Below are 24,975 nucleotides of genomic sequence, written 5' to 3' on the forward strand. Positions count from 1 at the left end.
AATTCTCATAGATCCAGAAATATACCAATTGAAAATTGCTTATTGTCTAGTGCATCTGTGATTCTATCTATAAACTGTAAGAGAGCCATGTACGTAGAGTGTTTTTGTCTGAAACCATATTGATGTTCATATAATATATTATTGTCATTAAGATGTTTCAAAATTCTGGTATAAACCAGCTTCTCCAATATTTTAGATATGGACGGTAATAACGAAATCGGACGGTAATTGGAAAAAAATAGAGGAGCCACAGAACAACTGCGTCTGCATTTGATCTCGTCTTGTCGATGGTGTAAAATGAATTAGGTATATTGTTAGTAAGTTAGCCATGTAATAAGCGGGATAATGTATAGCTATACTCGGTCATTGTCGCAAAATAATTGACCTTCACTGCATTTAGAACACCTCGGCTGCACCTCGGTGTTCCAGAACGCAGTGTCGGTAAATTATTTTGCGACAATGACCTTGCTATACATTATCCCTTACGCCAGTAGTGTGTGTGACATTGTATCGACCACCAAAGTACTCACCACTCTTCATACAGGAATTTTCAGAACTCATATCGATCTGCATTACCAGGTATGATCGAATCTTCTTAACACAATCGTGGCCACTGGGATGAGTCTAATTAATCTCAAGAGGACCGGGGAATGTAAACAAACGTGGGGCTGTTTGTAGAGCTAAATCTATACTTTATAGTATTGCTATCTGTCCATTCTCATTGTCAATTGAGGCCATAAACCGTCCCTTCAAAATGGCTTAAAGAAAAAAGATTTTCATCAATAGGTTCTCATTTTATAGCGCCGTGAATATAAGCGTTATACCCGATTCGGTCTAGTATATTTCCTGGAAGCCAAGATACAGGGCTAATAGCTAATAACGTTAAATCCAATGGCATTTCGGTTATAGATACGCTCCAGTTAAAACTCAAACTGCATATGATCGGTACGATCCTCACGCATGTATGCATGAAAGGGGGGGGGGGGGGGGGGGGGGGACGTCGTTTCTGATTATTGATTAGCAATAACCGTGTTAGCCTCATTAGCCGCATAGGCCGAATGCCTGGATGGCTATCAAAACAAGGCCCGATCGGGATGTACTTTACGTGAAAAAGATCTTACCGTGGTCCGGTGGCGTCTATGCCAAATACAACGCAGTTCGGTTTCCGGGTTCCTATGATTGGCCACTAAGCCCACGTGACCGCACTCTAGCACGCCCCCCTTATCGCCCGCTGCCGCGCTGTGAAGCGGAAGAGCCAGCGAGGCGACGCAAGGCGGTGGTTTTAGCAGCAGCGGCCATCTTCTTCCGAGGCCGCTCGTTCTTATTAATCCCTAATGTCATGTATGTTGTGTATGTCATGAATGTCGATATGAATTGAAAATGGGGGACCCTGATGTAAACAAGACGAAAGTCTTTCTCTGGTCTGCATCCCCTTAACAATTGTGTGTATTGCGCCGTACTGTGTTGTACCCATTCTGCAATCTGTATTCACTGACCTTTGGGAAGTATTTTGACATGTACATGGGTACCTTGGTCATGTAGTGTATCTTGTAGACCAGGCCCATTGCAAGTTGCTGTACTCTGTCGTCTACTCTAAGCCATTCTAGGTTGTCAAAGTGGGCAGGGGTGAGGTGGGTTCTAGGAGTAAGGTCAAGCAGTAGTCTGACCAGTTTGTTTTGAGATGTTTGTAATTTTGTTTTTAGCACCTTTGAGGTGCTTTGGTACACATGCAGAGAGCCCTAACCTACTGCAGTACACACTATAGTACACACTACAGTACACATGCAGAGAGACCTAACCTACTGCAGTACACAATATAGTACACACTACAGTACACATGCAGATAGCCCTAACCTACTGCAGTACACAATATAGTACACACTACAGTACACATGCAGAGAGACCTAACCTACTGCAGTACACACTATAGTACACACTACAGTACACAGTGTGTACTGCAGTAGGTTAGGGCTCTGCATGTGTACTGTAGTGTGTACTATATTGTGTACTGCAGTAGGTTAGGGCTCTGCATGTGTACTGTAGTGTGTACTATATTGTGTACTGCAGTAGGTTAGGGCTCTGCATGTGTACTGTAGTGTGTACTATAGTGTGTACTGCAGTAGGTTAGGGCTATCTGCATGTGTACTGTAGTGTGTACTATATTGTGTACTGCAGTAGGTTAAGGCTCTCTGCATGTGTACTGTAGTGTGTACTATAGTGTGTACTGCAGTAGGTTAGGGCTATCTGCATGTGTACTGTAGTGTGTACTATATTGTGTACTGCAGTAGGTTAGGGCTCTCTGCATGTGTACTGTAGTGTGTACTATAGTGTGTACTGCAGTAGGTTAGTGCTCTCTGCATGTGTACTGTAGTGTGTACTATAGTGTGTACTGCAGTAGGTTAGGGCTCTCTGCATGTGTACTGTAGTGTGTACTATAGTGTGTACTGCAGTAGGTTAGGGCTATCTGCATGTGTACTGTAGTGTGTACTATATTGTGTACTGCAGTAGGTTAGGACTCTCTGCATGTGTACTATAGTGTGTACTATATTGTGTACTGCAGTAGGTTAGGGCTCTCTGCATGTGTACTATAGTGTGTACAATAACAGCGCAGGCAGACGTTAAATAAATGATTGGTCCAAGTGGGAAGACTGTTATGGTTTGAAACCGACCCCAACTGCACAACACAAGACAGGTATTAGAGAAAGCCAAAACAGGGCAATATTTATTAATTAACAAAAGCGGCACAGTCCCTTTAAGGGAGAACACAAAAAACACAAGAGTCCATGAAATCTGAAACTGCGGCACTGTGCCTTTAACAGGCGAACAGGCTAAGGGACCAGGGCTAAGGGCCAGGGCTAAGTGTCAGGGCCAGGACCAGAGCTAAGGGCCAGGGCTAAGTGTCAGGACCAGGGCTAAGGGCCAGGGCTAAGTGTCAGGGCCAGGACCAAGGCTAAGGGCCAGGGCTAAGTGTCAGGGCCAGGACCAGGGCTAAGGGCCAGGGCTAAGTGTCAGGGCCAGGACCAGGGCTAAGTGTCAGAGCTAAGTGACAGGGCCAGGACCAGGGCAAGTGTCAGGGCTAAGTGTCAGGGCCAGGACCGCTTACAGGGATGAGGACAGGGTTACGACGGCGGAGGCCTGGCACGGGGACAGGGGCCCGCAGCGGAGGCCGGGCACGGAGATCCTCCTCCCGTCCCTACACCGAGTAGGGCTCTGCTGCTCAGGAAGGAAACCTCCTCCTCCTCCTCGGATGCTGCAGACGGGCAGCGCAGAACAAAGGGGGTCCGAGGGGAAACGGGATGGGCAACACGCCATCCTCCCGTGGAATACTAGGGAGCGACGGCGAGCCTGGGTCTGAGGGGAAACGGGATGGGCACACGCCATCCTCCTGTGGAATAATAGGGAGCGACGGCGAGCCTGGGTCCGAGGGGAAACGGGATGGGCACACGCCATCCTCCCGTGGAAATCGGGAGTGATGGCGAGCCGGCTTGACGTCTGGAGTGGGAACACTGGAACCTCCCATAGAGAATTAGAGAGCGAAGGCGGTGTCCCACTCCAGGCAAACGGCGACAGGTGGTGATGGCTGGCACGTCGTCTCACGCCGGAGACGCGGCAGGTGATGGTGATGTACAGAATACAGAACGAACACAGAGTCCAGAACACAGAACGACCCGACAAGGACTGGAGGGGAGTCTGCAACCTAAGTACTCTCCCGACCTGATTGCAAACTCCCAACAGGTGCGTGAAGGGAGAGGAACAAGAATGTCCAAGGGTGGGGGCTGGTGAAGAGAGTAGACAGGGAAAAAAGGTCCAGGGACAGGCGAATCCTCACAAAGACAATATGTTGGTTATTGTTATCCTACCTTTAAAATGGATATGGTGATCCTTATTCTTTTTTTCCCTCAATATACTGCTGAACTGGTTCTCAAGCAGCTCTTGCCCAAATGTAAGACTAACCCTGATTCTGAATATTATTACATTTATAGAAATTAGATTATGTTTTGCCAACAAGTTGATAATGACATTTTTTGGTGAAGCGTGTATTATGACTTGTTTAGGACTTGAAACTCAAAGGTTAGGACTTGGGACTCAACTTGGGACTTGTCAGTCTTGACTTGGGACTCGACTTGGGACTTGCAAAACAATGACTTGGTCCCACCTCTGCATGTATGTCATATATGTCATATATGTTATGATGAATTGAAAATGGGGGACCCTGATGTAAACAAGACGAAAGTCTTTCTCTGGTCTGCATCCCCTTAACAATTGTGTGTATTGAGCTGTACTGTATTGTACCCATTCTGCAATCTGTTAGGGCGTTTTCACACCTAGCTCGTTTGGAGCTGTTGTTCCGGTACCTGGAGCGTTTACCCCCCTATGTCGGTTCATTTGGGCATATGTGAACACAGCAATCGCATTCTGTTGCGGAACAAAACAAGCGGGCCGAGACCGCCTAGAGAGGGTGGTCTCGGCGCACTTCCAACCGAACCCGAAGCGACTCGTACGCTTTGAGAATGCAATCGACTTAACAAACCGACACAACTCACTTGCCGTACTGTATACGCCTGCATGATGAGGCTTTCGCATTGAATTGTGGGCGGGATCAGTTTGTAGTCTTTAGGCAGCTAGATTGGTAAAGTTAACGTGCTATAGACCACTACACTTCCGCGTTACATTGAAATCGGGGAGGAGATAGCGGGGGGAGCAAATTATTGAATGTGGATGAGAGCCGTGATGTAAGTGGTTGCAGATACGGCTGTGGGGGTGCTGGAGACATGATCGAATAGACTTGTATGCGCCTGAATCTCCTGAACACGGCGCGAGCCATTCCTAATCGATCAGAACTAAATCGGCAGTGAAAAAGCCCGTTTTTAAGCAGCTATTCCCCATGCACATGCACAGATTGCCCACGGATTGTGACGCAACGCACGCGCGCCCTGGACGTGTGAATACTTTCGGCAACCCACTTGTCCTTCCGCATTGCTCTGATTGGCCGAGCGCGCGCATGCGCATGAGCCGCGACGCGCTCCTCAGCCAGCTCCTCAGCTGCGCTCCGCTTAAGCAATTTATACAAATGGAAGTATTGATTACGCCGTAACGAATCATTAAAAAAATATACCATTAACTGGAATATGTTGTGCCTTTACACATATTGTAACTGAGGGGTACAATTCCCTGACTGTATTGTTAGATATGATACTTACTACCACTACCTCTTGTACTTTAGACTCTGGCCACCCAGTACTAGGTATAAATAATTATGATAAACACTCCCACCTGATGAAACGGATCCAACACAAATGTACCAAGTCGAAAGTCTGCGTTTAATAATAATACATAGCAAAAGGTATGTACAACGATCACTTAATTACATTTATGATTTGAAATAGTATGCACTTTTATGGCAAATGAGTATTCGTAGGTAGATCAATATCGAATGTCCAATCTCTGATTGCGCAGGAAGCAAATATACAACCTGGAATATTTAGGGAACAATAGCAATGATACTTGAATGATTATATAGCTGGATACACTAGGGGAAGGTTCCGACTGCTTGTAGGACAGCTGGAGGGGGGGGGGTAGAGTCTGGCTGTATCCCGTCTGGCCGAGGGTATCCTGGGAGAGCCCACAGTCGTGCGACCCGGTGCCCAGCGATCCTCGATCCACAGATGAAAGCAGTTGGACTCTCTGTGGCCGGCGTCCTCCGGTCCACGATGGAGAGACGTGAGGCGACCTCGTCGTGCAGAGCGTCTTCTCACCTGTCGTCCTCTCCGGGGGGGGTATTTCCAACACACCGCAGTGTTGGCCTTTATCCATAGAATAATCAAAGTACTCAAAGCATAATCCAAGCCGTGGAAGGCTAGCCGTCGTCGGTAGAATAATCCAATATACAGGTCCACTCGCTCTTTGGCCTGGAGCTCCTCGGGTGCAGCTTCACGTGGGGTCAACCACCCTGGATAAGCGTCCAGCTGATGCCCGAAACGATGGGGGTGCTGATTACTATAGAACTCTTACCGCACGAGGCACTACATATGAATAGACTATTATTAGCTTAATAGAATACGTCCAACTCGACGATATAGTGCCAAATATGACTATTCAAATATTAATATACACGATGTCTCAATGCCGATACTGGGCCGAATTGGCCTTACTGCCCACACGTGGTTCGCGGGGAGGCTTTTGCGTCTGTCACTCTGTTGGAGGGTAAGGAACTGGACTAAAAGAAAGCTCTACTTTAATAGCGCAGTATATATACGCACTATGAACAAATAGTACCATTAGTGGTGCGGTAGACATATTCCTACGCGGAACTAGGACTTGTCCATACATGTTGAGCGGTACGATTGAACCTGGTCTGAGGGGTATGGCGACCTGGCACCAAGGTCTCGTCCAATGGTAGAATGGAGACTATTATGGGATGTTCAGTAGACTAGAAGGGATATTCAATGCATATTGTACAAGGAATATACAAGGGATATCAGGGGATATACAAATACAATTAAATATATATATATAAATAAATATATATATTCGGTTTAATCTGATCCTTCAGAACAGCCGCCCCCTAATTGGTCCCAACCCAATTAGTTAAGCAGAGACAGATTAACCGCACTGTCTACCACTCAAGGGTTCGCTGTAAGGGTCAGTCAACTCACAAAGTCATAGGGTCATGGTCATCATCGATTGTGTCTGGGAGTCGGGGCAGTTCTATGAGCCTCGCCACAGGACGGGTGTAAATGCGCCCCTGGACGAGTACTTCAGCTGCTCGGACCTTGCCATCGGCACCGGTGATCACTTTGCTTACGCGGCCAGCCGGCCACATAGCTCTGGGTAGTGACTGGTCAATAATCATGACGACTGTTCCTTCCGTCAAATTGTCTCTCTCTTTTACCCACTTCTGGCGGGTCTGTAGAGACGGTAGGTAGTGCAGTAGGAAACTGCTCCAAAACTTGTCGGCTAATACTTGGCTGTACCTCCACATTCGTCGGCCGTTCGCTTCTTCAGGCCGGTACATTGTCTGGGGTAACGCGGGATCTAGCCGCCCCATCAGGAGGGTGTTGGGGGTGACTGGGTCGACATCTGCTACATCACTGGAGACGTAACCGAGGGGCTTGGAGTTCAATACTCCCTCAATCTCCGTGAGGACTGTCATTAGGGCTTCTTCCGCCACAGTCTGGTCCCCAAGTACTGCGTACAGGGCTGTCTTTATAGAACGTACTTCTCGTTCCCAAGTTCCACCGAAGTGGGGTGCGTTTGGGGGGTTGAATTGGAAGTCAATCTGGGCTGGAGCGAGGTGGGTCTTAAGTTCTGGGCCCATAGCTTGGAAGCTCTCCCTCAGCTCTCTTTCTCCGCCTTTGAAGTTTGTCCCGTGATCGGACAATAATGTAGACGGTTTTCCTTTCCGTGATGTGAATCTTCGGAAGGCCATAAGGAATGAGTCTGCGCTCATGGTCGGAAGGAGCTCGATATGTATCGCTCTGGTGGTCATGCATTTGAATACAATACCCCACCGCTTCTCGGTGCCTCTTCCTTTCTTTATGTGCAGCGGGCCAAAACAGTCCATGCCTGTTGAGTGGAATGGCTTGTCGCCGAGTCGGAGGCGACATGGAGGTAGGTCAGCCATCCGTGGTATGCTGGGCTGCGCGCGCCACTTTCGGCAGTCTAGACAGGTTCGCTGGAAGCGTCGCACCGCCTCTCTTCCTTGAAGTATCCAGTAACGACGTCTGATTTCCGCGAAGACTCTCTCTGCTCCTGCGTGGTGTACATCCTCGTCGTATTTCTTTATAATCAGCTCTGTGACCTTGTGTCGGCTGTTCAATACGATCGGGTACTTAATGTCATCCGGTAAATTGGGGGCTCTCCGCAGGCGACCACCCACTCTGATGAGGGTATGTGTGTCACTCTCGGGGGCCAGATGAATCAATCTGCTGTCTGATGGGACGGGCTTTCCTCCCTGTAGACAGTCGAGTTCATCGGGGAACGAGTCTCTCTGGGCTCGTTGCAGTAGAAGCAGTTCTGCTTCCTCGTAGTCAGCTGCTGACATATCAGCGGGGGACTTAATCTCTGGGTGGTGCCGCAGGAATGTCCGTTGCTGCGCACTCTCTATGGTAATGCAATCGTCTATGTTGGGGTCTGCGGAGACAACAGTGCTCAATCCACAGAACATGGGTTTCTTATTCTCAGCCTCCTCGTCACTTGCTTCCCTCGGGGTGGGCGTGGGCCAATCTCCTTCCGGGAGCTTGAGGAATGCTGGTCCGTCACTGTAGATGTTATGACGGGTTAAGTCATCTAGGGACATTCCCCGGGTGATGACGTCAGCTGGGTTGTGTTTTGTATCAACATAGCGCCAGTTTGCTTCTCCGGTTAACTCTCCGGTTAACTCTTGAATCTCAGTGACTCTGACTCCCACGAAGACTTTGTATTTGCATGAATCCGATTTGATCCAGGCGAGTACTGTCGTGGAATCTGACCACAGGATTGTTCTATGCACCGGAATGGTGAGCTCACGTTGGATGAGCGTGGCTAGATGCGCTCCTGCGAGGGCTGCGCAGAGCTCTAGACGTGGGATAGACTGTTGCTTGCGTGGGGCTATTCTCGAGCGGGCGAGGATGAATGCTGTGTAGATCTCTCCCCCCTCTTCTTGGGCCCGCAAGTAGGCTACTGATCCGTAGGCGACCTCGGAGGCGTCACTGAAGACGTGTAAATCCATTTTACATGTCTCTGGCCTCACCGTGGGTGGGAAGTAGCTTCGGCGTATATTAACGCCTGGGAGTGAGTGAAGTTCCATCTCCCACTCTCTCCAGGTGGATGCAAGGTGTGCGGGAATGGGGTCGTCCCAGCCCTGGTCCTTGTCCCACAATGCTCGTACAATCATCTTTGCCCTGGTGGTGTACGGTAGTATACATCCTAACGGGTCATATTGTTGGGCGAGTGTTCTGTACACACTCCGTCTGGTGGTCGGTATTGCCGTCGACCTTCCCTGCTCCGTGGTCAGGGGTTTGTGTCTATAGTGGAGCGAATCTGTTTTGAAGCGCCACACTAGTCCTAGTGTCATCTCTTGGGCTTCTCCTGGGATTGTGGCCATCCAGGTCTCGCTGCTCGCTGCCTTGTCCTCGGAGGAGAGGCTGCGCAGTACGTGCGGATCGCTGCTGGCCCACTGCCTGAGATCAAAGCCGCCTTTGATCAGAGAGGCGCGGAGTTTAAGTAGGAGAGCCTCGGCTTCTTCCTGGGTCGAAACGCTTTGTAGACAGTTATCTACGTAGAAGCTGTTCTTCACACTGTGTCGGACCTCTTCGTCCGCTGCTGGGTCCTCTGCGACATGTCTCTGTAGTGCAAATGTAGCACAGCATGGGCTGCATGTAGTTCCGAAAGGGAGGACTTCCCATTGGTAGATGGCTGGGTGCTCATCTCCTGGCCTCTCTCTCCATAGGAACCGCAACAGGGGCTTGTCCTCCTCTACTAATCTCACCTGCAGGAACATCCCTTTGATATCCCCGCTGATAGCCACCTTGTCCTGGCGGAAGCGGAGTAGTACGCCTAGTAGGGAGGGGCCGAGTGTAGGACCGGGCAATAGCTCTTTATTCAGATTTTGGGATCCGATCTGGTAGCTGCAGTTAAACACGATGCGGTCTTTGCCGTTGTGATGAACCTTGTGGTGGGGCACGTACCACGATTCAGTCGTCTGGTCGGCCTCTTTAATGTCAATCTTTGTGACGTGTCCCGCTGTGATGAGCTTCTCAATCTCAGCGCGGTATACACTTTCTTGGGCGGGGTCCTTGGCTAAGCGCCGCTCTGTGTTTAGTAGGTACCGCTCTGTGGCGTCTTTCTTTGCGTGAAAGGTAGGCATCCCTTCCCGCCGCAGGAGTGGCGTGGCGTATCTCAACACGCCGCTGACTGGGACTCTCTTTGTTCCCGTCTCGAGGAGGTTAATGGCGTAGATGTCGTCTTTAGAGCGAATGTCTTTCTTTTCGTTCTTAAAGGGCATTTGTTCTAAGGTCCATAGCCTCTCTACATGCTGCAGGAGTGCGGTGTCTCCCTCTGTGACTCGGGAGTGGAGACAGCTAGTGGCTGTGGTTCGGTTGAGAGATTTGGCGAGTGGGCCTTGGAGAGTCCATCCTAGGCGGGTCTCGACTGCTGCAGGACAGCCTCTGGGTCCGGTATGAACCCGGTCTATCGGGACAATGAGGTCTGCATGGTCGGAGCCTATCAACAGTGTCGGGGTAGCACCGTCTATGAGTGGGATCGGTAGCTTGCGTAGATGTACATATTTCTCCATCAGCTTGGCTACGGGGTATGTGTACCGCAAGAGTCCTATTTCTTGGCTGGTGAAAGCATCTGTAATCCTGTACCGTCGCTCGGGCTGGCCGCTTGCTGCGATAGAGAATGAGACATTCTCGCCCTTTATCGTTTTCAAATCTCTTCTTATTGTCCGAATTGTCATTTGGTTTTCGCTCCCCCGCAGCCCTAGCTGGGCCGCAGCGGACGCAAGCAGAAGGGTCTTCTCTGACCCGTCATCAAGGACGGCGTAAGTGTCCATGACTTTATTCTGGTAGCTCAATGTCACACGGACTACCTTTAAGAGCACTCTGGCTCCGCTGCTGCTGGCGGGGTCGATGTACATGACGCTTGCTTTGCTGCTTGATGGTGCGGGTGGAGGCCGCCGTCTGTTACTGTCGTGGAGTCCAGATGGGCTCCATCGCACCGACTGCACTTTTTCTTTAAGCGGCATTCGGCTGCCATGTGTGATCGCGCACAGCGAAAACAGTGTCTGTTGGACTTTATCCATTGACTCGCTTCCTCCGCATTCATCTTGGGGAATGAGTCACATTGTGACAGCCAGTGTTCTTTCTCACAGTAGGGGCACACTATCTTCCACTTCTCCTTTCTTGAGGGGGTACTGTGGCTCCTACTGCTTGGCACTGACTCCGATTGGTGCATGACAGTCACCGATCTTCTTCCATCATTTAGTCTCCTGGTTCCTTCTCTGGAGCCAGGGGTGCTCCGTCCGAATGTATCTAGCCGTAGGCTGCTGACTTCTCTCGCCAGGAAGTCGGCTAGATCGAGGAGGTTCGGTTCGGGGCCATTAGGGTCTCGGTGGTCTCTCTGCCGCCTAAAGCGCTCCTGTCGGGCGGGCGGTAGCTTCTCCAAGATCCTCTCTACATTTGAGTTGGCGTATAGTTCATGCCTACCCTTTTCCCTCTGCGCTCCCAGCATCCCTACTAGGGACTGCACTCTGATGGACAGGTCGTCCAGTGCTCGATTGTCTGTTGCTGGGGGTAGGCGGTCGATGTGCCTGATCTCCTGGATCACGTAATCCCATATACGTCCATATCTCTGGTCCAACGCTACCAGCGCTGCGGTGTATGGGGTCGTGGAAGTGGCGTAGGCGAGCGCTATGTTGTGCGCGCGGGGTACCTTTAAATGCTTCAGTAGTATCGCGTATTTATGGCGTTCGTCAATGACATCCACCAACATTGTCTCCAGACACATGCGGAGCTCCGTATACTGGGCCCGGTTCTCCTGGGTGAAGTCTGGTACCATAGGTGTGCCAATGTATGACGCGGATTGTTGATACATCGGCGAGCGTTGGGGGAGAGGCCTCCTAGGCGAGTCTCCTCCTGCTCCTTGGCGTGGGCTGGTACCGGCTGTGTACCATGGCCCGCTGGTCCAGGTGCTGTTCCTCGGTGCGGGTCGTGCGTCATGCTCACCCGTGAATAGCGTCGGGGGTCTGTAGCGCAGCTCCGCGGGGGTATAGCCTGGGCTGTACTGGACCTCCTGGTCCGGTAGAGTACTGTGCTGTCGTCGGGCGTGGTTCTCCTCCTCTTCCTCTTCGTCTTCCGTTAGGTCATCCAGGGCTTGTAGTCTCTGATTTAGCCTCTCCGCAGTGTATGCTGCTCCTTCCCGGTGGCTGGGTCTCGCTTAGACCGGTTGGGGAAGGGGGTCTGCGGGGGGTATAAACCTTGTCTGTTGGTCAAGTTCAGGGTCGCTTACTCGGCTAGGGGATGCCGCCCTGGAGTGATGTCTAGACGAGTTCCTGGAGCCTCTGGTGGAGGGAGGGGGTGTTGTCCTTCTGATCAGCTGTTCTATTAGTTGCGCTTGTGCTCTGTCGCGCTCGGCTTCGCGCTTGGTGAGATCCGATTCTCTCTGGGCACCGGTGGCGGCGCGCTGGGCGTCGGCCCGGTCTCTTGCCATATTCTCTTCCATCTGAATGAGTCTTATTTCCAGGCGTATGTGCTTTTCTTCGCTCCGTTGCTGTATCTGCAATCGATCGCGTTCACCCTGGAGTCTATCGCGTTCAGTAGAGGCTTTCAGGCTGACGAGGAATGCCTGCTGTAGTGTCCTCTCTGCCTCGCTGGGAGAAGACGGTTGTATAGGGGAGCCGTCCCTTGGGGTACTCCGTGCGGAGTCTTGGAGCTCTATCTCCACGGTGCTCTCCTCATCTTCTTCCGTGCTGAGTTCTCTCTCGGTAGTGTTGTCTTCCTCCCGGGACTCGTCGGGGACTACTTCTTCGGTATTGGCGGGGTGTAAAGTCATGTCTGGTTCCCCCTGGTCCCCACCGTGAGCTGGGTCAGTTACGTTAGAACCCATAGGGGCCTCTATGGTCGGGGTAGCCTGGTCGTTAGGGTTAGACATAATTTTACTTTCTAGTTTTACCGCGTTTACTGTTGGTAGAAGACTAGGTTGTTGACTGACAGCGTAAGCCTCTAGGTACTGAGGGAGCTGTCGTTTGCGCCGCGGGCGTTGTTGGTTAGGAGGATCGTTTCGTGGAGTGTTCATCATAGGCCATTTTAATATTAATAACACTATATTAATATTACACTGATTACCCTCCGGCTCAAAGGACCAATTGTAACTGAGGGGTACAATTCCCTGACTGTATTGTTAGATATGATACTTACTACCACTACCTCTTGTACTTTAGACTCTGGCCACCCAGTACTAGGTATAAATAATTATGATAAACACTCCCACCTGATGAAACGGATCCAACACAAATGTACCAAGTCGAAAGTCTGCGTTTAATAATAATACATAGCAAAAGGTATGTACAACGATCACTTAATTACATTTATGATTTGAAATAGTATGCACTTTTATGGCAAATGAGTATTCGTAGGTAGATCAATATCGAATGTCCAATCTCTGATTGCGCAGGAAGCAAATATACAACCTGGAATATTTAGGGAACAATAGCAATGATACTTGAATGATTATATAGCTGGATACACTAGGGGAAGGTTCCGACTGCTTGTAGGACAGCTGGAGGGGGGGGGGGGTAGAGTCTGGCTGTATCCCGTCTGGCCGAGGGTATCCTGGGAGAGCCCACAGTCGTGCGACCCGGTGCCCAGCGATCCTCGATCCACAGATGAAAGCAGTTGGACTCTCTGTGGCCGGCGTCCTCCGGTCCACGATGGAGAGACGTGAGGCGACCTCGTCGTGCAGAGCGTCTTCTCACCTGTCGTCCTCTCCGGGGGGGGGTATTTCCAACACACCGCAGTGTTGGCCTTTATCCATAGAATAATCAAAGTACTCAAAGCATAATCCAAGCCGTGGAAGGCTAGCCGTCGTCGGTAGAATAATCCAATATACAGGTCCACTCGCTCTTTGGCCTGGAGCTCCTCGGGTGCAGCTTCACGTGGGGTCAACCACCCTGGATAAGCGTCCAGCTGATGCCCGAAACGATGGGGGTGCTGATTACTATAGAACTCTTACCGCACGAGGCACTACATATGAATAGACTATTATTAGCTTAATAGAATACGTCCAACTCGACGATATAGTGCCAAATATGACTATTCAAATATTAATATACACGATGTCTCAATGCCGATACTGGGCCGAATTGGCCTTACTGCCCACACGTGGTTCGCGGGGAGGCTTTTGCGTCTGTCACTCTGTTGGAGGGTAAGGAACTGGACTAAAAGAAAGCTCTACTTTAATAGCGCAGTATATATACGCACTATGAACAAATAGTACCATTAGTGGTGCGGTAGACATATTCCTACGCGGAACTAGGACTTGTCCATACATGTTGAGCGGTACGATTGAACCTGGTCTGAGGGGTATGGCGACCTGGCACCAAGGTCTCGTCCAATGGTAGAATGGAGACTATTATGGGATGTTCAGTAGACTAGAAGGGATATTCAATGCATATTGTACAAGGAATATACAAGGGATATCAGGGGATATACAAATACAATTAAATATATATATATAAATAAATATATATATTCGGTTTAATCTGATCCTTCAGAACACATATGTTGGATTATGTAATTGGTTTGTCATGACAAACAAATAAAAAATCGCGAATTAACCGGTGGCTACAACAACACACAGTAACTACATCACATGCATCATTGTTTACAACTGGACACGGACGCGTTAAACAGCAATCAATTAATTTAATATAACAGTCCGGTTCTGTGTTTGTTTGTGAAGTTAGTTGTTCACCAACAATCTACAGACACAAACAAACACAGAACCGGACTGTCAGAGCAATGCGGAACGACGGTTAAGCTTAGGCACTCTTTCGAAGTTGGTTAAGGTTAGAGTTTGTCTTAGAGCATGGCGATAGAACGCCAGGTAGTTTGCAGGCTGTTTGACGAGGAAATGGGCAAAGACACAGCTCGTCACGGATTGGCCAAACGCGTCAGTGGCCAATCAGAGAGCGTCAGTCAGTGCCAATCAGAGAGCGTCTCCGAGAAATGCGGCTTGTTTGTGTAATCACGCGCCCTGGAATGTTCCATCAGAGGGGGGAGCTTGTACCCGATTGGTCCCCTTGATTATTACTCCTGTGTCCCCTGTATGATCATTATCATAGGTACTTTTATTTAATAAAGTTGTTATTCTTTGTACCCCGGTTGTGCAGTTGGTTATTTAAGGGCATTTGGACAAATAGCAGTTTCCCTGCTACATAGCAACTGCACAAGATACACTACGTGACCAAGGTACCCATGTACATGTCAAAATACTTCCCAAAGGTCAGTGAATACCACGATCACAACACCAGAGGGAGCTCCACAAATCATGTTAAACCCAGATTCGGCTCAAACAAGGGACTAAACACGTTTCGCAATTATGCCACATCAATGTGGAACGCCCTACCCAAAGCTGTAAAGGAATGTGAATCACTACCCACTTTCAAAAACACTCTCAAAAAACACCTACGGGAGACTGCAATTCGAAACTGGCCCCTACAAATGTCCTAACCCAGTTGCACAGTAAATTACCAAGTATGGCTTTGCCAGTATTCCAATGTACAGTGTACAGTGTACAGTGTGTGTGTCCCCCTACCCAACCCCCCCCCCCCCCCCCCCACCTCCAATGTACATCCCCCACCCACCCACCCAACCTCCTCCAATGTACAGTTTCTACGTCAAATGTATATACACTCTTTTTCTGGACACTTTTGTATCACAAACAGTACTGTATTTGCAAATCTGATATGTCATAAATGTATAGATGTAGCAGTACTGTCTATCTGTATGTCATGCATGTCATATTTGTTATGATGAATTGAAAATGGGGGACCCTGATGTAAACAAGACGAAAGTCTTTCTCTGGTCTGCATCCCCTTAACAATTGACTGTACTGTACCCATTCTGCAATCTGTTAATAAACTTTTCAATCAATCAATCATTTAAAACGTGCTACTTAAATAAAGTGTACTTACTGACTGGTGTAGGCAGTGGCACATAATCTGTTGTTGTAGAAGGTTGATTGCCTGGTTGGTAGCAGGCGCAGCGACACAACTTCAACTAACGGTTTGGTTTCGTTTCTGTCAGAGCCGTATACGGCTTGCGTGTAGCTTATTGACAGCGGAAGAGTGCAAGAATGTGACAATGTGACCATGTGACCGCGGCAGCGCGAGAGAGCAGCAGTGCGGAAATAGGCTGTCTATTGCCATTCTCTAAGACAAACTCTAACCTTAACCAGCTCCTTAACAGCGCCTAAACTTAACCCTTCTAACCTTAACCAACTCCGAAACAATGCCTAACCTTAACCTTAACCTTAACCATGCCTAACCTTAACCTTAACCATAGAAAGAATATTGCCATTCTCTAAGACAAACTCTAACCTTAACCAGCTCCTTAACAGCGCCTAAACTTAACCCTTCTAACCTTAACCAACTCCGAAACAATGCCTAACCTTAACCTTAACCATGCCTAACCTTAACCGGCGAAAGAATACATGTTAAAAAAAAAAAAAAAAAAAATTGAAGGGATTCAGGTGGGCTAAGCTTCGGATGAAAATCATCGGCGATTACGCCTACATAATGCCGCAAGCTCTGCCGCTCCGCTCTGCGGCTGCCGCGCCTGCCGCGGGGCGTGTCGCAGCCAATCAGGGAAAACGCGGAAGCACTCGGGCGCACTCTTCCGCTGTCAATAAGCAATAAGCATACGGCTTTGGTTTCTATGAAGAGGAGCGAATAGACGCCTACCGGTCACATGACTGACGTTATAGATCATTCTGCCGTTAGGCCTGTAGGTGGCAGTATGCCCCAAGGCAGGCCAGAGTGATTGATTGATTGATTGAAAACTTTATTAACAGATTGCAGAATGGGTACAGTACAGTACGGCTCAATACACACAATTGTTAAGGGGATGCAGACCAGAGAAAGACTTTCGTCTTGTTTACATCAGGGTCCTATTTTTGTATCACAAACAGTACTGTATTTGTAAATCTGGTATGTCATAAATGTATAGATGTAGCAGTACTGTCTATCTGTATGTCATGTATGAGATATGTTATTATGAATTGAAAATGGGGGACCCTGATGTAAACAAGACGAAAGTCTTTCTCTGGTCTGCATCCCCTTAACAATTGTGTGTGTTGAGCTGTACTGTATTGTACCCATGCAATCTGTTAATAACATTTTCAATCAATCAATCAATCAATCAATCAAGGTTAGCACTCTGGAGAAGAACACTGTTAAAAGCCTTCTCGACAAAGTGGAGGACTTGGAATGCAGAATTCTGAGAAATAACGGCAGGTTTGTTTATTTAGGATCCCCATTAGCTTTTTTTCTTTTCTTTTTTTAGTAGATTTGTTCTGGGTTTAGGTGCCAGTAGTCGATGGCCTGACGTAGGTTGGGGGGGCTACAGGAGAAGGCAGAGGGCCAGGATGCAACTACATTTTTGGAGAAATGGTTACCGGAGGCTCTGAATTATGGAACCACGAGAGAGGGCTTAGAATCGGCGCGCCACTTGACTCTCAACTCAGATCCAGATATATGGATATGTATCTTCTTAAACCCAAAGATGATAGCCAGACGGACAAAGTCACTGCAGCTGCTGAGATAACAAGCGTCTATAACCTAGTTCTGTGTTAACGGGGAATATCGAACACAAGACATTCCTGTCAAGTGATAAAGTTTGAATATTTAAAACAGATGTTAGGTGGTAACAAGTCGGCTGCCAGACCAGTGCCAAGACGAATGTGGAGAGATATAATTTTGTATTTATTTTGATTGAACCTTTATCTATTCGGTGAAGACCAGTTAGATTTTGGTGTGGGACAGATAAATTACATTATTTATCTGTCCCACACCAAAATCTTACTGTTGTCCTGCTTTTGGACTTTTTGCATCTGGTCACCACCCTACTCAACGCCCAAGGACCCTAATCATGAAGTTCATGAACGTCAAGGACAGAGAGCGAGTACTGAGGGCAGCTAGGACCAAGGGACAGGTCCTTTATAATACAACAAGCCGGTTCGTCTTCACATAGACCTCTCGGCAGGTGTGCACAAGAGGCAGCAGCGCGGATACGATGAGGTGCAGAGGCCAATAGGGTATATCTGCAGAGCCGCAAGCCCAACGTCTGGGCGGGGCTTCGTGGCTTGGACTAGGTTTGAGGCGGGTATTCGTGGCTTGGACTAGGTTTGACTGTGCGTGGGCGGGGCGTCGTGGCTTGTACCCGACGTAACTGACGACTGTGACCGAATACGTCAACAGAGCGGAGCAGATCACGACGCCATTGAGGAGTGCCGGAGAAGCACCAAGCGATGGGCTAATGATGGCGATGATGATGAGAGGACTACCGGAGCTGTACAAACCGTTCACACTCCTGGTAACACACGGTTCAGCGGACATGCCGCTGGGACAGTTCAAGGCTAAGTTAAGGAACTTTGAGGCCTCAGAAGATACCCACCCAGCTGCCGCGGAGGCGGGAGAGAGGGTGCTAAAGGCCCGAGTGACGCCAAGGGAGAGGACCAGGACCACGACGGAGCTGGCGTGTTGGCGATGTGGAGAGAAAGGCCATCGGAGAAGTAACTGCACGAGGACTGTCTGGTGTGGCTCCTGCAGATCCACGCGGCACGCAGGCAGAGCGTGCATGAAGAAACGCGACCAGGGCACGCGACGCGCGCATGGACAAGATGGGGGCGATGGTCGGCGTGAGACGGATCGAGGCGACGACTGGAGAGTAGCGGAACGAGAGGGCTTCATCCCCAGGGCGCAGACAGCGTACGCCACCAGGCCAACGCAGCTGCAACAGGCCCAAAGGAAGGGACTGATCGTGGACACAGGTGCGTCGTCCCACGTCATCAATGACAGGAGCCAGTTCAAGAACTTTGACAGAACTTTCCGCCCGGAGAGACACAGCATGGAGCTGGCAGACGGAAAGCGCACCTACGGGTTGGCGAAAGAGAGAGGAGACGCACAGGTATGCCTCACGGACAGCGGGGGGCGCCGGCGTACAGTGACATAGAGGTGTATCAGAGAATGTATTACCTGTGTGTAATGACAATGATATGTGTAAAGTAACCATCAGCCACGATATTCAGACATGGCATGAGATTATGGGTCATTGTAATTACGAGGATTTACTGAAACTGCAAGCAGTGACAGAGGGCATGCACATTGAAGGCGAAAAGCGTAGACCTGATAAAGAATGTGTCGTGTGCATAAAGGGGAAGTTTGCTCAATCGAGAAACAGAAATCCCACAGAAAAAGTACCACTTGCGTTGGTTAACACAGATCTTGCCGGTCCAGTAAGGAACGAGTCCATAGGAGGCTTTAGATACGTACAGTCTTTTACAGAGGTGTGCACAGGGGCAGTGTTTGTTTACTTTCTTAAAGCAAAGAGTGACACACTCCAGGCCACGGAAAAATTCCTGGCGGACATAGCCCCTTATGGTACAGTAAGATGTCTGAGGTCCGACAACGGGACCGAATTCACAAACAGAGAGTTTTAATCACTGTTGAGGAAGAACAGGATAAGACACGAGACGTCATGTCCATATTCCCCACATCAGAACGGAGTGGCAGAGAGAGAATGGCGCACTCTTTTCGAGATGGCTAGGTGTAAGCTAGTAGGTAGTAACTTACCTAAGAGCCTATGGCACTATGCGGTGCAAGAAGCCGCTTACACCAGAAACAGGTGCTTCAAAAAAAAAAAAAAAATAAAGGATGACACTGATGTATTGTCCAACGGACGACATGGTAGCAGACGCCATGACGAAACCCGCTTCCAAATTGAAATTGAAGAGATTTGCAGAGGCCATGTTTGGTGTGTAGATATTGACTGCCATATTCTTTTGATGTTTTTGGGTTATATTATTTCCTTTGTAAAATGTTTTTCCAAGAAGTTATCCAGTATGCTAAACCCTAAGTGGGAGTGTTGAAGGCAGAGGTTATGTGTAGGATTGTTAGTAACTGTCTAACTGCATATATAACTGTTTACACTAGTAACTGTCTATCTGCAGAGGGCGCTCTAGGCGGAGAAACTCAGGAGTACCACCAGGTGGCGAGTATAAATAGAGATGTCTCCTCCCACTTCTTTCTCTTCCCCCAAGCCTCTCAGTAAGAGGAGACCTGTAGAAATGCTATTCTTCATGTGAATAAATAAACCACGCCAGTTAAGGCTCAAGATAGAAACCATGGCCCTCATGTATCAACGTGACGTACGCACAGATATGTGCTTAAGCCGTGCGTACGACCATTTCTAAGCAAAGTGTGGGATTTATCAATTTGAACTTGTGCTTGACTTTGTGCTTATGTCTACGCACAGCTCTGAGCATGCTTAGCTTACGCCCAGTGGTAGAATATCGTTACTACGGCATAAGCGCTCCTCAGTTCATGCATTAGTTTCAACGCGGAAATAAGCTTTGATTGATTGATTGAAAACTTTATTAACAGATTGCAGAATGGGTACAATACAGTACAGCTCAATACACACAATTGTTAAGAGGATGCAGACCAGAGAAAGACTTTCGTCTTGTTTACATCAGGGTCCCCCATTTTCAATTCATCAGGACATATATGACATACATGACATACAGATAGTCAGTACTGCTACATCTATACATTTATGACATACCAGATTTGCTTCCGTGCATTACTTCCAACACTGGCGTGTTCAACTTCTGTATGATCCGTAATTCATTATAGTTCATTGTAAAATAGCGACAGTAGTGTAATTATAACGGGCTCATGCGGGAACAAGAGGTTGGCTTGCTTGTTTGGCACGGGGGGCAGAAGCAGAACACCCACCTCCAAACGCCATTAAATATTGTTTCAAATAAAAAGCGACATACTATTATTTTGTGTCGTTTCCAAATAAGATTGGCCACAACGGAATGCTTTCTACTTCAATTTGTTGATTAGAATAGATTACCTCGCTCCGTTGAAACTTCACTGAGCTCACACAGACATGATAATAATAATAACAACAACAATAATAATAATAGCTTCATTTTACATAGCGTCTTTCAAGAGACCCATGCAAGGTCGCTTTACATAGATGGGGGGGGGGGGAATAACAAAGTAATAAAGATAGTGGACAGACTATGTAAATATGATGATGGGATTCAAGTTCGCGTTTTTATTGATCATAGGCATGCTGTCAGAGTATGGTGTCATAATCAAACATTCTAGAACATTTGTCGTCACAGATCATGTCATAATAGAACATAGGCTACATGGCATGGTCCATCGTGATATTGTGTAGACTGTTATTACTGTACCACCCATTGTGACAACAGCCTTGTGAGCTCCCGCACACAAACATGATGGAATTCAGTTTGTATTGATCACATAGGCAGGCTACATCATACATGGCAGTGAGATTCATTGTTCTTGTATATGCTCTCGTATTATTGTTTATATAGGCTATCCAATACTGACATCAAAATAGATTGTATGCCTCTAGAAATCATATGCAGCAGGTAGAAAATTGACGGAAAATCCGTCGCGATTTGGAATAAAATTGAGGAGAACTTTAATCCCTGGGTATTAATCAAACAAAACGGAAAAAGGCAGTCATATTCCAGCACGGTCTTTATTAGTGTTTGCGCTGCCCAGGCAGCAATGGTTAATAGATATCATATCCGACATCACCGTACGTGTACACGTCTGTCAGCCTGTCTCGGTTTAGTCCATTTTTCCACATTTCATGGGGGTGTTCCATTACCGTATATGGTTAATCGGGGCGGTTTTGGTATGCAAATACGTGAAAGTGTGCACAAGCCTTAGCGTAGAAGCAAGGTGATATTTATCATGACAGGTGTGCGTAGGACCTGTGTACGCACGTGTGATAAATCCCGTTTTTTTTTTTGCGTGCACACATTCTAAATTCTGTGCTTACGTGTGGAAATAGAACATTTTCTGAGGAAACTTGATAAATGAGGGCCCATGCCTCTTGACCACATTATTGTCGCCCTATAGCCGAATTCTGTTAACAAGTTTTGTAGGATTAAATTACATGCTAGCAGCTGAGCTTAAAATGTGCGACCTCCTATAGTTACTTGTCATACCCGGAAGTTCAATCAATCACTTTTAATTTTTTTTACTTATTTTTTAATTAAAAAAATTTCAACAACATAGACAATACAGTTCAACATACAAAATTATAAAGACATAGTATCATATAGAAATAAAAATTTAAAACAAATAGACAAAAAATAAGAAAAGAAAAAAGGGTGGCGGCTAGGTGGTGCAGTGGGCAAGGCGCTCACCACCAATGCAGGGGACGCTGGGTTCGAGCCCAGCTCTCCGCATTGCTATCAGCTTGGCTGGTCGTTCATACTAATACAATTGGCAGTATTAGGGGGTGGGAAGCTGATGGGTGGGGATCGGACGTTGTGGACAGCGACTCCTACAGGTCGGTTGGTGCGCCTGCGCAGCAGAATCAGGAAGCGACGGGGGCGGCGTGCCCTCCCACGCAGACCCCCGACGCTGAGAGATCGCGCTGTGCAGGTGAAAAGATGCGACGGCTGCTTCCTCGAGTACCGGAGGGGACACGTGATGTAAGGCTTCGTCCACATTGCAGCCGGCTTGTGGGAGGCATGGCCTAACAGCGTTCGAGACAGGGGAGGGTAGAATTGGACGATACGAAATTGGGATGGGAGAAAAATAGATGTCGTTCTCTTTCTTCCTAGTTTTGTTTTATTCGTCACATATAAGCTACATGTACATTACAGTGAAATGCCAGAGATTGTGCTTCATACAGCAAAAAAAAAGTCAAAAGAATAAAGACCAAACACTATACAGAATATACAATATACAAAACGTAGAAAAAAGTTACAAATGCAACAAGGTAGTGCAAAACGTTTAGTAATAAATAGATAAAATATGGTGTACTGGTGTAGTGTTAAAAAGTAAAGTGTCTAAATTGAATGTTAAGGTGAATGTTTAAAGTGAGTGTGTGCATGTGGATGTGTGTGCAATGAATGTAGAATGGATGGGTTAGTGTTGCATAGATTCATTGAGCATCCTGATGGCCTGATGGCTCCTTTTAGCTGAGTTACATGATGCATAATGGTAGAGAGTAATTTACTTAACTTTTGACTATTTTTCTGTGTTTTTGTGCTAAGGTTTTTTTTAAGCTAAATGCTAGAACTATTAAGACCAAAACCATCTACTGGCTAAAAATGGCTGAAGTAATGGATGAATGAATGAATGGGCGTGGCCAGGTAGATGTAAGGTGCATGACAAGTTATTTCAGCGTGCGCAATAGGCGCGCGCATAGTCCAATAGGCGGAGCAAGGCGCTATGATTTATAGACTTTAAACAGCTCCGTCAGCGAACTCACTCTCACTTTGAACCTTGACCTCTGTTCCAGGCTTCCAGCTGTCAAAAACAGAAGTGAGATCTTGGACAGAGTGGTTCCGTCTTGTCTTTGCAGCAAACATGAAGAGAAGAGTGTTGCTGGTGTCCAACTCCACCCTCCATGGCGGTGGCTACCTGGAACACTGTCAACAGCCCATCAAAGACTTCTTTGGAAAGTAAGATTTAAGTTAGTTTGTTATATTATTCTCTAGCATCATACTCTGTGACACAGACTGTTTATTCTCTGTTTTCTATATTCTTGTGATGAACTATTCTACCACGATTAAAATAAATGTAGGTTGTAGTCTAGTTTAAAACGTTTTCCATGTCTCCCAAGAGCTAGATTTGATTAAGTATTCACATTTACATTTAGTCATTATTAGCTGACGCTTTTGTCCAAAGCGACTTACAAGTTCTGTACGACAAGACAGCAGGAAGGGCACAACTCTATCAGCTGAGTAACAATGTTCATCAAGGTGTTGAGTAGTACAGTGTGTAGGTTAGTTTATTAGGACAAGTGCATGACAGTAAGGTTAGTTAGGGTTATATATGATCTTTTTATGTTTATTTTTCTTTTGTAATAAAAAAAATCAGATAATGGTTGAAGAAGTGCGTCTTTAGTCGACGCCGAAAGATTGGACGGGTTTCGGCTGTCCTAACTGGGGTGGGTAGTTCATTCCACCATTGTGGGGCAAGGACTGAGAATAGGCGACTTCTCTTTGATGACCCTACCGGAGCTCGGATAGGAGTAGGTCTGAGGCGGCCAGAAGATGCAGAGCGTAGGGGTCTAGAGGAAGTATTGTTGCAACCACAAAGCAGAACCTGTGTGAAAGCCATGTTATCCTATTCTATTTATTTTCTATTATATTCTGTTCTATTTTCTATTCTATGTTATTATTTTCTGTTGTTCCATACAAGTTTCAAGTTTCTTTAATAGTTGTCATACAGAAGTACAGAATACTTTTATACAAAATGCTTCTTACTGTTACGCTCCAGAGACTTGACAGTCACGGTGGCCCTAACAAAGGTAAGGCGCTGTCGAAACAATGCCTGTCACATTGGTTGTGCAAGGGCATCGCCCTTTGTTACACCTTGGCTGGACCATGCTATTCTATTCTGTTCTATGTTATTCTATTCTATGTTATGATTTTCAATTATGTGCTATTCTACAGAACCGCTGTGCTGTGTGTTTCAGACATGTGAAGCGGGTGTTTGTCCCTTATGCTCTTCATGACCGAGAGTCCTACGCCAAGACGGCCAGAGACAAGTTTCACTCTCTGGGTAGGAGCAGGTCTGCAGACTAGTTTAACTCTCTGGGTAGGAGCAGGTCTGCAGACTAGTTTAACTCTCTGGGTAAGAGCAGGTATGCAGACTAGTTTAACTCTCTGGGTAAGAGCAGGTCTGCAGACTAGTTTAACTCTCTGGGTAGGAGCAGGTCTGCAGACTAGTTTAACTCTCTGGGTAGGAGCAGGTCTGCAGACTAGTTTAACTCTCTGGGTAGGAGCAGGTCTGCAGACTAGTTTAACTCTCTGGGTAAGAGCAGGTATGCAGACTAGTTTAACTCTCTGGGTAAGAGCAGGTCTGCAGACTAGTTTAACTCTCTGGGTAGGAGCAGGTCTGCAGACTAGTTTAACTCTCTGGGTAGGAGCAGGTCTGCAGACTAGTTTAACTCTCTGGGTAAGAGCAGGTCTGCAGACTAGTTTAACTCTCTGGGTAAGAGCAGGTCTGCAGACTAGTTTAACTCTCTGGGTAGGAGCAGGTCTCTAGACTAGTTTAACTCTCTGGGTAAGAGCAGGTCTGCAGACTAGTTTAACTCTCTGGGTAAGAGCAGGTCTGCAGACTAGTTTAACTCTCTGGGTAAGAGCAGGTCTGCAGACTAGTTTAACTCTCTGGGTAAGAGCAGGTCTGCAGACTAGTTTAAC

The 24,975-nt window shown here is 47.5% G+C and overlaps 1 protein-coding gene across 1 annotated transcript in view; it reads left to right on the plus strand.

Annotated features, from left to right (window-relative positions):
- LOC311229260 (scavenger receptor cysteine-rich domain-containing protein DMBT1-like) overlaps positions 1–24,357 on the plus strand; it is a gene marked incomplete at both ends in the record, with an annotated part of 53,363 nt that extends 29,006 nt beyond the window's left edge. Inside the window, 2 exons of the mRNA XM_084315327.1 lie at positions 23,067–23,229; positions 24,249–24,357. Of these exons, the coding sequence (XP_084171453.1) occupies positions 23,067–23,229; positions 24,249–24,357 (272 nt within the window). The remainder of the gene's footprint in view (positions 1–23,066; positions 23,230–24,248) is intronic.
- Between the last annotated feature and the right edge of the window lie 618 nt (positions 24,358–24,975).

The sequence above is a fragment of the Notolepis coatsorum genome (assembly GCF_963971535.1).
Source record: "Notolepis coatsorum genome assembly, chromosome: 5".
Lineage (NCBI taxonomy): Eukaryota > Metazoa > Chordata > Actinopteri > Aulopiformes > Paralepididae > Notolepis > Notolepis coatsorum.